General features: G+C 49.4%; 1 protein-coding gene and 1 long non-coding RNA gene across 2 annotated transcripts in view; both read left to right on the forward strand.

Annotated features, from left to right (window-relative positions):
* Positions 1 to 1,097: 1,097 nt before the first annotated feature.
* Positions 1,098 to 15,224, forward strand: part of LOC118382908 (ATP-binding cassette sub-family C member 9-like) — a gene marked incomplete at its 5' end in the record, with an annotated part of 77,736 nt that continues 63,609 nt past the window's right edge. Inside the window, 8 exons of the mRNA XM_052505606.1 lie at positions 1,098 to 1,277; positions 2,465 to 2,620; positions 3,894 to 4,028; positions 4,303 to 4,465; positions 6,424 to 6,464; positions 6,598 to 6,740; positions 6,992 to 7,100; positions 8,664 to 8,914. Coding sequence (XP_052361566.1) covers positions 1,098 to 1,277; positions 2,465 to 2,620; positions 3,894 to 4,028; positions 4,303 to 4,465; positions 6,424 to 6,464; positions 6,598 to 6,740; positions 6,992 to 7,100; positions 8,664 to 8,914 — 1,178 coding nt within the window. The remainder of the gene's footprint in view (positions 1,278 to 2,464; positions 2,621 to 3,893; positions 4,029 to 4,302; positions 4,466 to 6,423; positions 6,465 to 6,597; positions 6,741 to 6,991; positions 7,101 to 8,663; positions 8,915 to 15,224) is intronic.
* Positions 1,479 to 2,458, forward strand: LOC127922029 (uncharacterized). Its single transcript, XR_008110241.1, has 3 exons — positions 1,479 to 1,813; positions 2,234 to 2,268; positions 2,304 to 2,458. It is a non-coding gene; the product is annotated as an uncharacterized LOC127922029 (long non-coding RNA).

Raw genomic sequence — 15,224 nt, forward strand, 5'->3', positions numbered from 1 at the left:
TCTCTGAAGTAGAGCATCATGTTAGAGGGCTGAACAGAGGAACTCTCTCTAAGGTAGAGCATCATGTCAGAGGGCTGAACAGAGGAACTCTCTCTGAAGTAGAGCATCATGTCAGAGGGCTGAACAGAGGAACGTCTCTCTGAAGTAGAGCATCATGTCAGAGGGCTGAACAGAGGAACGTCTCTCTGAAGTAGAGCATCATGTCAGAGGGCTGAACAGAGGAACGTCTCTCTGAAGTAGAGCATCATGTCAGAGGGCTGAACAGAGGAACGTCTCTCTGAAGTAGAGCATCATGTCAGAGGGCTGAACAGAGGAACGTCTCTCTGAAGTAGAGCATCATGTCAGAGGGCTGAACAGAGGAACGTCTCTCTGAAGTAGAGCATCATGTCAGAGGGCTGAACAGAGGAACGTCTCTCTGAAGTAGAGCATCATGTCAGAGGGCTGAACAGAGGAACGTCTCTCTGAAGTAGAGCATCATGTTAGAGGGCTGAACAGAGGAACTCTCTCTAAGGTAGAGCATCATGTTAGAGGGCTGAACAGGGGAACATCTCTCTAAAGTAGAGCATCATGTTAGAGGGCTGAACAGAGGAACTCTCTCTAAGGTAGAGCATCATGTTAGAGGGCTGAACAGGGGAACATCTCTCTAAAGTAGAGCATCATGTTAGAGGGCTGAACAGAGGAACATCTTTCTAAGGTAGAGCATCATGTTAGAGGGCTGAACAGGGGAACATCTCTCTAAAGTAGAGCATCGTGCACAGTGCCGGTGTCAGAGGGCTGAACAGAGGAACCCAGAGTTTAGGCTGAAGTACTGCAGGCGTGCATTTCTAAGTGACATGGAAAATTCCTCACTCATCTCACACTCTCTCACTCTGTCCTTCTCTGTGTGTGACAGGGTCTGGGTAGTGACGGGGTCTGGGTAGTGTCAGGTCTTGCTTTCTACAGTCCCCTACATCTGCTCTAACCTACTGTGTGTGTGTGTGTGTGTGTGTGTGTGTGTGTGTGTGTGTGTGTGTGTGTGTGTGTGTGTGTGTGTGTGTGTGTGTGTGTGTGTGTGTGTGTGTGTGTGTGTGTGTGTGTGTGTGTGTGTGTGTGTGTGTGTGACTGTCTATCAGGTCCCCTATTTCGAGGTCTACTTCATGTCATCCAACGAGCTGCTCCAGAATACGTCAGTGCTGGCTGTTCTGCTGTTCCTGGCCCTGGTGCTACAGCGGACCTTCCTACAGGCCTCCTACTATGTCACCATAGAGACCGGCATCAACCTCCGTGGAGCCCTGCTGGTGACTGACTGGAGGATTCTGGGATTTGTAGGATACTGCGTCACCGATTCTCCATCCTTTACCCAAAGTGTTCACTTGTTCAGTCTCTGTCATAGATTTAAAAACATTAGATGTGTAGTCATTGGCTGACGGGAGTTTCTGCCATTGTTCAATTCATGACGGCGATTGGGGAGGTGCAAAAATAAAGTGGGGAATCGGGACAGCCGTAGACAGTCACAGAGGTGGAGAATCGGGACAGCCGTAGGCAGTCACAGAGGTGGAGAATCGGGACAGCCGTAGGCAGTCACAGAGGTGGGGAATCGGGACAGCCTTAGACAGTCACAGAGGTGGAGAATCGGGACAGCCGTAGGCAGTCACAGAGGTGGAGAATTGGGACAGCCGTAGACAGTCACAGAGGTGGAGAATCGGGACAGCCGTAGGCAGTCACAGAGGTGGAGAATCGGGACAGCCGTAGACAGTCACAGAGGTGGAGAATCGGGACAGCCTTAGACAGTCACAGAGGTGGAGAATCGGGACAGCCGTAGACAGTCACAGAGGTGGAGAATCGGGACAGCCTTAGACAGTCACAGAGGTGGAGAATCGGGACAGCCGTAGGCAGTCACAGAGGTGGAGAATCGGGACAGCCGTAGACAGTCACAGAGGTGGAGAATCGGGACAGCCGTAGGCAGTCACAGAGGTGGAGAATCTGGACAGCCGTAGGCAGTCATAGAGGTGGGGAATCGGGACAGGCGTAGACAGTCACAGAGGTGGAGAATCTGGACAGCCGTAGACAGTCACAGAGGTGGAGAATCGGGACAGCCGTAGGCAGTCACAGAGGTGGAGAATCGGGACAGTCGTAGACAGTCACAGAGGTGGAGAATCGGGACAGCCAGAGACAGTCACAGAGGTGGAGAATCGGGACAGTCGTAGACAGTCACAGAGGTGGAGAATCGGGACAGCCAGAGACAGTCACAGAGGTGGAGAATCGGGACAGCCGTAGACAGTCACAGAGGTGGAGAATCTGGACAGCCGTAGACAGTCACAGAGGTGGAGAATCTGGACAGCCGTAGACAGTCACAGAGGTGGAGAATCGGGACAGCCGTAGACAGTCACAGAGGTGGAGAATCGGAACAGCCGTAGACAGTCACAGAGGTGAATGTACTGTATCTAGTAGGTTGTTAATGTCCTCTGTCCTGTCTGTTTCCTAGGCAATGATCTACAACAAGATCCTGCGTCTGTCAACCTCTAACATGTCCATGGGAGAGATGACCCTGGGCCAGATCAACAACCTGGTTGCCATAGAAACCAACCAGCTCATGTGGTTCCTCTTCCTGTGTCCCAACCTCTGGGCCATGCCAGTGCAGGTGGGTTTTGACTAGATAGAATTCAGTTTATGTCGAAATGTACTTTTCGTAGCAGGTTAGGAGAATTTACGCAGTAGGTTAGGATAATTAACGTAGCAGGTTAGGATAATTAGGTTAAGGTTAGGAAAAGGGTTAGTGTTAATTTAAAATGCAACAACAACAAAAAACTTTTGAGGTCAATTCAACGTAAGTGCAGGTGAGGCCATGCTGGTAAGATACAATCTATCTGGACATAGTCTCTATGTATGATCCGGCCAACAGCCTGATCTTAAAGTGGACGCCAAAGCATGATTTTGTCCCAGAATATGGGTTAACAGGTATGTATTTTTTAAGCCATTATCTGCCAGTACCAATATGACCGTAATATTATGCATCAATAATATATCCCTAATAACTCCCTCATAACTCCATAATATATCCCACAAAGCTCCCTAATTTATTCCTAATAACTCCCTAATATATCACTAATATATCCCTAATAACTCCCTAATATATCACTAATATATCCCTAATAACTCCATAATATATCCCTAATAACTCCATAATATATCCCTTATAACTCTAATAACTCCCTAATATATCCCTAATAACTCCCTAATATATCCCTAATAACTCCCTAATATAGCCCAAATATATCCCTCATAACTCCTTAATAACTCCCTAATATATCCCTAATAACTCCTTAATAACTCCTTAATATATCCCTCATAACTCCTTAATAACTCCCCAATATATCCCTCATAACTCCTTAATAACTCCCTAATATATCCCTCATAACTCCTTAATAACTCCCTAATATATCCCTCATAACTCCTTAATAACTCCCTAATATATCCCTCATAACTCCTTAATAACTCCCTAATATATCCCTCATAACTCCTTAATAACTCCCTAATATATCCCTCATAACTCCTTAATAACTCCCTAATATATCCCTCATAACTCCTTAATAACTCCCTAATATATCCCTCATAACTCCTTAATAACTCCCTAATATATCCCTCATAACTCCTTAATAACTCCCTAATATATCCCTCATAACTCCTTAATAACTCCCTAATATATCCCTCATAACTCCTTAATAACTCCCTAATATATCCCTCATAACTCCTTAATAACTTCCTAATATATTCCTCATAACTCCTTAATAACTTCCTAATATATCCCTCATAACTCCTTAATAACTCCCTAATATATCCCTCGTAACTCCCTAATATATCTCTAATAACTCCCCAATATATCCCTCATATCTTTGTGTTGTGTTCCTGCTCAGATTGTGATGGGCGTGATCTTGCTGTACTACCTGCTGGGGACCAGTGCTCTGATTGGAGCTTCAGTCATCGTGCTGCTGGCTCCAGTCCAATACCTGATCGCTACCAAGCTGGCTGACACCCAGAAGAGCACCCTGGTGAGTCACCCTCTGTTCACGTTGAGACACTCAGGTTGTACACTGCCTGTACCAGTCACTGAGATCGTAGTTTCACTGTCTCTTTAGAGATGAACCTGCAAGCTTTACCATGAATAAATAGCCTAGATTTCAGTGATTTCAGTTATTTTCTGTTGTGATGAGGGAAACGATTTATGATATGGAAACAATAGCCTTTAAAAACAGTTGAAATGAGAAAATATTTATATTATTTTGTAGTTTAAATCTTCAGTAAGGCATCGCCCTCTTCTGACAGGACCAGTCTACGGAACGTCTGAAGAAGACCACAGAGATTCTGAAGGGGATCAAGCTGCTGAAGCTGTACGCCTGGGAGAACATCTTCTGTGACAGTGTAGAAGATACCAGGGGCAAAGAGCTCACCAGCCTCCGCACCTTCGCCCTCTACACCTCCATGTCTAGTGAGACATACACACACCTTCGCCCTCTACACCTCCATGTCTAGTGAGACACACACACCTTCGCCCTCTACACCTCCATGTCTAGTGAGACACACACACACCTTCGCCCTCTACACCTCCATGTCTAGTGAGACACACGCACACCTTCGCCCTCTACACCTCCATGTCTAGTGAGACACACACACACCTTGGCCCTCTACACCTCCATGTCTAGTGAGACACACACACCTTCGCCCTCTACACCTCCATGTCTAGTGAGACACACACACCGTGACCCTCTACACCTCCATGTCAAGTGAGACACACACACCTTCGCCCTCTACACCTCCATGTCTAGTGAGACACACACACACCTTGGCCCTCTACACCTCCATGTCTAGTGAGACACACACACCTTGGCCCTCTACACCTCCATGTCTAGTGAGACACACACACTATGTCTTCGCCCTCTACACCTCCATGTCTAGTGAGACTACACACCTTCGCCCTCACCTCCATGTCTAGTGAGACACACACACACCTTCGCCCTCTACACCTCCATGTCTAGTGAGACACACACACCTTGGCCCTCTACACCTCCATGTCTAGTGAGACACACACACCTTCGCCCTCTACACCTCCATGTCTAGTGAGACACACACACACACCTCCATGTCTAGTCGCCCATGTCTTACACCTCCATGTCTAGTGAGAGACACACACACCTTGGCCCTCTACACCTCCATGTCTAGTGAGACACACACACCTTCGCCCTCTACACCTCCATGTCTAGTGAGACACACACACCTTCGCCCTCTACACCTCCATGTCTAGTGAGACACACACACACCTTCGCCCTCTACACCTCTATGTCTAGTGAGACACACACACCTTCGCCCTCTACACCTCCATGTCTAGTGAGACACACACACACCTTGGCCCTCTACACCTCCATGTCTAGTGAGACACACACACCTTGGCCCTCTACACCTCCATGTCTAGTGAGACACACACACCTTGGCCCTCTACACCTCCATGTCTAGTGAGACACACACACCTTCGCCCTCTACACCTCCATGTCTAGTGAGACACACACACACCTTCGCCCTCTACACCTCCATGTCTAGTGAGACACACACACCTTGGCCCTCTACACCTCCATGTCTAGTGAGACACACACACCATCGCCCTCTACACCTCCATGTCTAGTGAGACACACACACACCTTCGCCCTCTACACCTCCATGTCTAGTGAGACACACACACCTTGGCCCTCTACACCTCCATGTCTAGTGAGACACACACACCTTCGCCCTCTACACCTCCATGTCTAGTGAGACACACACACACCTTCGCCCTTTACACCTCCATGTCTAGTGAGAGACACACACACCTTGGCCCTCTACACCTCCATGTCTAGTGAGACACACACACCTTGCCCTCTACACCTCCATGTCTAGTGAGACACACACACACCTTCGCCCTCTACACCTCCATGTCTAGTGAGACACACACACACCTTACACCTCTACACCTCCATGTCTAGTGAGACATACACACACCTTCGCCCTCTACACCTCCATGTCTAGTGAGACACACACACACCTACGAACCCTCTACACCTCCATGTCTAGTGAGACACACACACACCTTCGCCCTCTACACCTCCATGTCTAGTGAGACACACACACACCTTCGCCCTCTACACCTCCATGTCTAGTGAGACACACACACACCTTCGCCCTCTACACCTCCAATAAGACACATCTCCTCTGTTACTTTATAATAGCTATCACATCCTTTCTTTTGAGCTGTGAAATCCCCTTCATTTTGTCCAGTAAGACACTCACACTGCTTATATTCTGTCCTCATTTATATTTGGGGCTCAGTTTGACTTAAGAGCTTTGAAGTTTGAAAATGTATTTTTTCTCTCCAAAGGATCTCTTTTGTTACATAATATATCCTCTTTTCCTCCCCAGTTTTCATGAATGCTGCTATCCCCATCGCTGCTGTGCTTGTGGTAAGAGGGTTTCTCATCATCCCTGTATCCTGCAGGCCATTTTCCGGCCAATTGTAGCTCGTGTTTTGCCAGCTCTGAAATCTGGTAACAATACCGAACTGAGTTACTGTGTGTCCCTTTGTGTCTCTGTCAGACGTTTGTCAGCCACGCCCTGATCAACAAGTCCAAACCCAGCTCCTCGGAGGCCTTCGCTGCTCTAGCCCTCTTCCACATCCTGGTTACCCCACTGTTCCTGCTCTCCACCGTGGTCCGCTTCGCAGTCAAGGCCATGGTCAGGTGAGAGGCCTACTGAGGTCGCCCAGGGATACTGAATACTGGATAGTTACCAGCTAGACAATCTGCTGGAATCTTATTTGTATCATATAAGGGTTATTTATGTGTGTGTGTGTGTGTGGGTGTGGGTGTGTGGGGGTGTGTGTGTGTGGGTTTGTGTGTGTGTGGGGGTGTGAGTGTGTGTGTGTGTGCGTGTGTGTCTGTGTGTGGGTGTGGGTTTGTGTGTGTCCTATCATATCGTGTCCTATCCACAGCGTCCAGAAGCTGGGTGAGTTCCTGCAGAGCGATGAGATTGGCGATGACAGCTGGAGGAACGGAGACATGCCTGTGTCCCTAGAGGCCTGTAAGAAACACCCTGGGTCGGTTAGTACACACACACACACACACACACACACACACACACACACACACACACACACACACACACACACACACACACACACACACACACACACACACACACACACACACACACACACACACACACACACACGCACGCACACACACACACACCACCATCCCTATTACCAAACTCTGCCCCAATTACAGGCCTGAGTCGTGTTTAGTAGGGAACACTGAAGCAAAATGTAAACTCAATGGTGTGTTTCGAGGTAGTCTCTCAGCGTTTCAGTCTGTTTATTCACTTTGGTCCCTAATGAACATGACCCAATTACTTATCTGTCCCTCTGCCAGAGCAGCTAATGCTGGACATTCAGCCAGCGCAGCACAGAGCCTAATCCAGGAGCTATTCATTTACAGCCAGCATGGAATACAACAACTAGTGTGTTGCTACAGGGTTTCCACAGCTCCCAACACGGCTAATGGACTCGTCAGGATGATGTGATGGTTATGATGCTTTTCAACTGACCAGGTTTCAGAGCCAACGTGTTTCTAACTTCAAACTGTTGGTGGAACTGCAGAGAAAGTGTCTGTTTGACCAGAGCAGATCTGGTCTCTGTAGAAGGAGGAACTGTAACTACACACCGTGCCAATCTAGCAGCAGTGTTTCATGGGGAATCTCAACCAGGAGTCGTTAAGGTGCTGGTTGCTGCCAGTCTCGTCATGTCTTCAGCTGTTCTCTGGACTTTGACAGGTTTATTTCTGTGTTGGACTCCTCAGAAGGAGTGGAGAGAGACGGAGACCGAGTGGTGGAGGGGTTAGTGTGAGATGGAGGAGCCATTTGTTTAGGGATGATGGAGGGAGGGAGGGATGTCTTGGGGATGAGGGGTAGGGGATAAGAAGCTCCCTCTGGGGACAGTCTCAGTCAGGGTCTGAGAGGGGGTCCTCCCTGGAGGTTACAGCGGATGAGGGGCCAAGTTTATCACTGAATGCAATCTCTCTCTTTCTGTTTTCTCTCCCTCCCTTCATCTCCATCTCTCTCTTTCTGTTTTCTCACCCTCCCTTCATCTCCATCTCTCCATTTCTGTTTTCTCACCCTCCCTTCATCTCCATCTCTCCATTTCTGTCTTTTGTTCTATCCCTCCCTTCCACTCTCCTCTCCCTCCCTCTCTCTCCCTCCCTCTCCCCTCTCCCTCTCCATCCCCCCCTGCCTCTCTCCCTCCCTTCCTCTCTCCTCTCCCTCCCTCTCTCTCCCTCCCTCTCCCCTCTCCCTCCCTCTCTCTCCCTCCCTCTCCCCTCTCCCTCCCTCTCTCTCCCGCCCTCTCTCTCCCTCCCTCTCCCCTCTCCCTCCCTTCATCTCCCTCTCCCCATTTCTGTCTTTCATTCTATCCCTCCCTGCCTCTCTCTCTCCCTCCCTTCCTCTCTCCTCTCCCTCCCTCTCTCTCCCTCCATCTCCCTCTCCCTCCCCATCTCCCCCCTACCTCTCTCTCTCCCTCCCTGCCTCTCTCTCTCCCTCCCTTCCTCTCTCCTCTCCCTCCCTCTCTCTCCCTCCCTCTCCCCATCTCCCCCCTACCTCTCTCTCTCCAGACCAAGGCTATAAACAGGAAGCAGCCCCTGCTCTACCAGATGGACAGCTATGAGCAGCCAGCACGCAGACCACTGCGACCCAACGAGACTGAGGACGTGGCTGTCAAGGTCAGGGGTCAAAGTTCAACACCTCAACAAGCTCATTGGCCCTTCTTCTCAGGACCTGTGACACACACAGCACCGCACACACTCGCTGACTGCATGCACGGACACAGGGGCAGACACGTAGGCTATCAACTCACAGACAAGCTGTAGCTCACGGACATGTGCAGCCACGTCACGCACGTAGACACGTACAGACGTAGACACGCACACACGTAGACACGTACACACGCACACACGTAGACACGTACACACGTACACACGCAGAGGCTTCTGAGCTGGAGTCTGACAGTTGTCCTCAAACTTTTAAACTGGCCTTTTTGTCACATCCACCCGGGTCATTCACTCTAGTAACACGTGACACCACGGATGTTACCACTGTCTATCTCTCACAGCAGATGTTACCACTGTCTATCTCTCACAGCAGATGTTACCACTGTCTATCTCTCACAGCAGATGTTACCACTGTCTATCTCTCACAGCAGATGTTACCACTGTCTATCTCTCACAGCAGATGTTACCACTGTCTATCTCTCACAGCAGATGTTACCACTGTCTATCTCTCACAGCAGATGTTACCACTGTCTATCTCTCACAGCAGATGTTACCACTGTCTATCTCTCACAGCAGATGTTACCACTGTCTATCTCTCACAGCAGATGTTACCACTGTCTATCTCTCACAGCAGATGTTACCACTGTCTATCTCTCACAGCAGATGTCTACCAGCAGATGTCTATCTCTCACAGCAGATGTTACCACTGTCTATCTCTCACAGCAGATGTTACCACTGTCTATCTCTCACAGCAGATGTTACCACTGTCTATCTCTCACAGCAGATGTTACCACTGTCTATCTCTCACAGCAGATGTTACCACTGTCTATCCCTCACAGCAGATGTTACCACTGTCTATCTCTCACAGCAGATGTTACCACTGTCTATCTCTCACAGCAGATGTTACCACTGTCTATCCCTCACAGCAGATGTTACCACTGTCTATCTCTCACAGCAGATGTTTCATCTCTTGGCCTGTCCATTGTGTGAAACACACCCTGAGGAGAAGTCAACATTTACCGACAGTTTAAACTCTCAGGACCCACATAATGAGTCAGAGGCAGGGGATTCTCATGAGAACAGAGAACCCTCATTAACTGACATGTTCTCAGCCCCTGTTCTGGTCTCTTTGGGGTCCACATCCTGTTGCTATCCCTGTGGACACACAGCATTATTGTAGCCAGTCTGTTAATGAGCTTGGGGGCAGCAGGAGGGTCGAATGGATGGGCTGCTGCTGTGTGTGAACCAGACAAATCTTCTTTCTCTGTCTTCTCTCTCATCTCACCCGCTTTCTCTCTCTACCCTCCTCACTGTCTCCCACTACCCCTTCTCTCTGTCTTCCTCTCTGTCTCCCATCACCCCTTCTGTTTGTCTTCCTCTCTGTCTCCCATCACCCCTTCTCTCTGTCTTCCTCTCTGTCTCCCATCACCCATTCTCTCTGTCTTCCTCTCTGTCTCCCATCACCCCTTCTCTCTGTCTTCCTCTCTGTCTCCCATCACCCCTTCTCTCTGTCTTCCTCTCTGTCTCCCATCACCCCTTCTCTCTGTCTTCCTCTCTGTCTCCCATCACCCCTTCTCTCTGTCTTCCTCTCTGTCTCCCATCACCCCTTCTCTCTGTCTTCCTCTCTGTCTCCCATCACCCCTCTCTGTCTTCCTCTCTGTCTCCCATCACCCCTTCTCTCTGTCTTCCTCTGTCTCCATCACCCCTTCTCTCTGTCTTCCTCTCTGTCTCCCATCACCCTTCTCTCTGTCTTCCTCACTGTCTCCCATCACCCCTTCTCTCTGTCTTCCTCTCTGTCTCCCATCACCCCTTCTGTTTGTCTTCCTCTCTGTCTCCCATCACCCCTTCTCTCTGTCTTCCTCTCTGTCTCCCATCACCCCTTCTCTCTGTCTTCCTCTCTGTCTCCCATCACCCCTTCTCTCTGTCTTCCTCTCTGTCTCCCATCACCCCTTCTCTCTGTCTTCCTCTCTGTCTCCCATCACCCCTTCTCTCTGTCTTCCTCTCTGTCTCCCATCACCCCTTCTCTCTGTCTTCCTCTCTGTCTCCCATCACCCCTTCTCTCTGTCTTCCTCTCTGTCTCCCATCACCCCTTCTCTCTGTCTTCCTCTCTGTCTCCCATCACCCCTTCTCTCTGTCTTCCTCTCTGTCTCCCATCACCCCTGTTCTCTGTCTTCCTCTCTGTCTCCCATCATCCCCTTCTCTCTGTCTTCCTCTCTGTCTCCCATCACCCCTTCTCTCTGTCTTCCTCTCTGTCTCCCATCACCCCTTCTCTCTGTCTTCCTCTCTGTCTCCCATCACCCCTTCTCTCTGTCTTCCTCTCTGTCTCCCATCACCCCTTCTCTCTGTCTTCCTCTCTGTCTCCCATCACCCCTTCTCTCTGTCTTCCTCTCTGTCTCCCATCACCCCTTCTCTCTGTCTTCCTCTCTGTCTCCCATCACCCTTCTCTCTGTCTTCCTCTCTGTCTCCCATCACCCCTTCTCTCTGTCTTCCTCTCTGTCTCCCATCACCCCTTCTCTCTGTCTTCCTCTCTGTCTCCCATCACCCCTTCTCTCTGTCTTCCTCTCTGTCTCCCATCACCCCTTCTCTCTGTCTTCCTCTCTGTCTCCCATCACCCCTTCTCTCTTCTCTCTGTCTTCCTTGTCTTCTCTGTCTCCCATCACCCCATCACTCTGTCCTCTACCTTCTCTCTGTCTTCTCCATCACCCCTTCTCTTTGTCTTCCTCTCTGTCTCCCATCACCCTTCTCTCTGTCTTCCTCTCTGTCTCCCATCACCCTTCTCTCTGTCTTCCTCTCTGTCTCCCATCACCCCTTCTCTCTGTCTTCCTCTCTGTCTCCCATCACCCTTCTCTCTGTCTTCCTCTCTGTCTCCCATCACCCTTCTCTCTGTCTTCCTCTCTGTCTCCCATCACCCCTTCTCTCTGTCTTCCGCTCTGTCTCATCAACCATTCTCTTTCCCTCTTTATTCCTCCCTCTCTCTTCTCTTCCATCTTACCACCCCATCTCTGCCTCCCAGCGTACCCCTATCTTCCTCCACTCTCTCTCTACCTCTCTCTACCCCTATCCCAGCCTCCCTTTCAAGACTCCCCATCCCCTCTGGTCCTCACCCCCGTAACATCCGCTCTGTCTATTTACAAACTTAATTTACCAAGTCTCTTTTCTCAGCGGTAATAAGACGTCTGTCTTTCATGTTCAAATTGTATTTATTAGTTCTGCGTCACTGAATCTCAGATCTTGTGTGGTTTTGCTGTAGGGGATGGAAGGGAGGAGGGATTACTGGCTATAATAAACAGTGGAATCGGACAAGACATAAAACACAACATAACTATGTAAACATGCTATTGTATTTGCCTTAAAGACCTAAATGGTTCATTATTGCTATGTACACATACGTATCTAAACCACCAACTGCAGACTATAACATGTAGGCTCCATGTCATCTAGGCTCCATGTCATGTAGGCCCCATGTCATGTAGGCTCCATGTCATGTAGGCTCCATGTCATCTAGGCTCCATGTCATGTAGGCTCCATGTCATGTAGGCTCCATGTCATCTAGGCTCCATGTCATGTAGGCTCCATGTCATGTAGGCTCCATGTCATCTAGGCTCCATGTCATCTAGGCTCCATGTCATGTAGGCTCCATGTCATCTAGGCTCCATGTCATGTAGGCCCCATGTCATGTAGGCTCCATGTCATGTAGGCTCCATGTCATCTAGGCTCCATGTCATGTAGGCTCCATATCATGTAGGCTCCATGTCATCTAGGCTCCATGTCATGTAGGCTCCATGTCATCTAGGCTCCATGTCATCTAGGCTCCATGTCATGTAGGCTCCATGTCATCTAGGCTCCATGTCATCTAGGCTCCATGTCATCTAGGCTCCATGTCATCTAGGCTCCATGTCATCTAGGCTCCATGTCATCTAGGCTCCATGTCATCTAGGCTCCATGTCATCTAGGCTCCATGTCATCTAGGCTCCATGTCATCTAGGCTCCATGTCATCTAGGCTCCATGTCATCTAGGCTCCATGTCATCTAGGCTCCATGTCATCTAGGCTCCATGTCATCTAGGCTCCATGTCATCTAGGCTCCATGTCATCTAGGCTCCATGTCATCTAGGCTCCATGTCATCTAGGCTCCATGTCATGTAGGCTCCATGTCATCTAGGCTCCATGTCATCTAGGCTCCATGTCATCTAGGCTCCATGTCATCTAGGCTCCATGTCATCTAGGCTCCATGTCATCTAGGCTCCATGTCATCTAGGCTCCATGTCATCTAGGCTCCATGTCATCTAGGTCCATGTCCATGTCATCTAGGCTCCATGTCATCTAGGCTCCATGTCATCTAGGCTCCATGTCATCTAGGCTCCATGTCATCTAGGCTCCATGTCATCTAGGCTCCATGTCATCTAGGCTCCATGTCATCTAGGCTCCATGTCATCTAGGCTCCATGTCATCTAGGCTCCATGTCATCTAGGCTCCATGTCATCTAGGCTCCATGTCATGTAGGCTCCATGTCATCTAGGCTCCATGTCATCTAGGCTCCATGTCATCTAGGCTCCATGTCATCTAGGCTCCATGTCATCTAGGCTCCATGTCATCTAGGCTCCATGTCATCTAGGCTCCATGTCATGTAGGCTCCATGTCATGTAGGCTCCATGTCATCTAGGCTCCATGTCATCTAGGCTCCATGTCATCTAGGCTCCATGTCATCTAGGCTCCATGTCATGTAGGCTCCATGTCATCTAGGCTCCATGTCATCTAGGCTCCATGTCATCTAGGCTCCATGTCATCTAGGCTCCATGTCATCTAGGCTCCATGTCATCTAGGCTCCATGTCATCTAGGCTCCATGTCATCTAGGCTCCATGTCATGTAGGCTCCATGTCATCTAGGCTCCATGTCATGTAGGCTCCATGTCATCTAGGCTCCATGTCATCTAGGCTCCATGTCATCTAGGCTCCATGTCATCTAGGCTCCATGTCATCTAGGCTCCATGTCATGTAGGCTCCATGTCATCTAGGCTCCATGTCATGTAGGCTCCATGTCATCTAGGCTCCATGTCATCTAGGCTCCATGTCATCTAGGCTCCATGTCATCTAGGCTCCATGTCATCTAGGCTCCATGTCATGTAGGCTCCATGTCATCTAGGCTCCATGTCATCTAGGCTCCATGTCATCTAGGCTCCATGTCATCTAGGCTCCATGTCATCTAGGCTCCGGTGTCTAGGCTCCATGTCATGTAGGCTCCATGTCATCTAGGCTCCATGTCAGGCTCCATGTCATCTAGGCTCCATGTCATCTAGGCTCCATGTCATCTAGGCTCCATGTCATCTAGGCTCCATGTCATGTAGGCTCCATGTCATGTCATGTAGGCTCCATGTCATCTAGGCTCCATGTCATCTAGGCTCCATGTCATGTAGCAAGGCTCCATGTCATCTAGGCTCCATGTCATCTAAAGAAGACAGGCTCCATGTCATCTAGGCTCCATGTCATAGTAGGCTCCATGTCATCTAGGCTCCATGTCATCTAGGCTCCATGTCATGTATCTGTTTGCTCCATGTCAGACTAGGCTCCATTTTCAGTAACAGTACAATTAAGAACCCATACTTTTCATCATAACATAATAGTATTAGCATGAATGGCTCCATGTCATAAACTATAGGCTCCATGTCATGTAGGCTCCATGTCATGTAGGCTCCATGTCATCTAGGCTCCATGTCATGTAGGCTCCATGTCATCTAGGCTCCATGTCATCTAGGCTCCATGTCATGTAGGCTCCATGTCATCTAGGCTCCATGTCATGTAGGCTCCATGTCATGTAGGCTCCATGTCATCTAGGCTCCATGTCATGTAGGCTCCATGTCATGTAGGCTCCATGTCATCTAGGCTCCATGTCATGTAGGCTCCATGTCATGTAGGCTCCATGTCATCTAGGCTCCATGTCATGTAGGCTCCATGTCATCTAGGCTCCATGTCATGTAGGCTCCATGTCATCTAGGCTCCATGTCATCTAGGCTCCATGTCATCTAGGCTCCATGTCATCTAGGCTCCATGTCATCTAGGCTCCATGTCATGTAGGCTCCATGTCATGTAGGCTCCATGTCATCTAGGCTCCATGTCATCTAGGCTCCATGTCATGTAGGCTCCATGTCATCTAGGCTCCATGTCATGTAGGCTCCATGTCATGTAGGCTCCATGTCATCTAGGCTCCATGTCATGTAGGCTCCATGTCATCTAGGCTCCATGTCATGTAGGCTCCATGTCAGGCTCCATGTCATCTAGGCTCCATGTCATCTAGGCTCCATGTCATGTAGGCTCCATGTCATGTAGGCTCCATGTCATGTAGGCTCCATGTCATCTAGGCTCCATGTCATCTAGGCTCCATGTCATCCATGTCAGGCTAGGCTCCATG

The sequence above is a fragment of the Oncorhynchus keta genome, unplaced genomic scaffold, assembly GCF_023373465.1.
Source record: "Oncorhynchus keta strain PuntledgeMale-10-30-2019 unplaced genomic scaffold, Oket_V2 Un_contig_24351_pilon_pilon, whole genome shotgun sequence".
In the NCBI taxonomy this organism is placed as follows: Eukaryota; Metazoa; Chordata; class Actinopteri; order Salmoniformes; family Salmonidae; genus Oncorhynchus; species Oncorhynchus keta.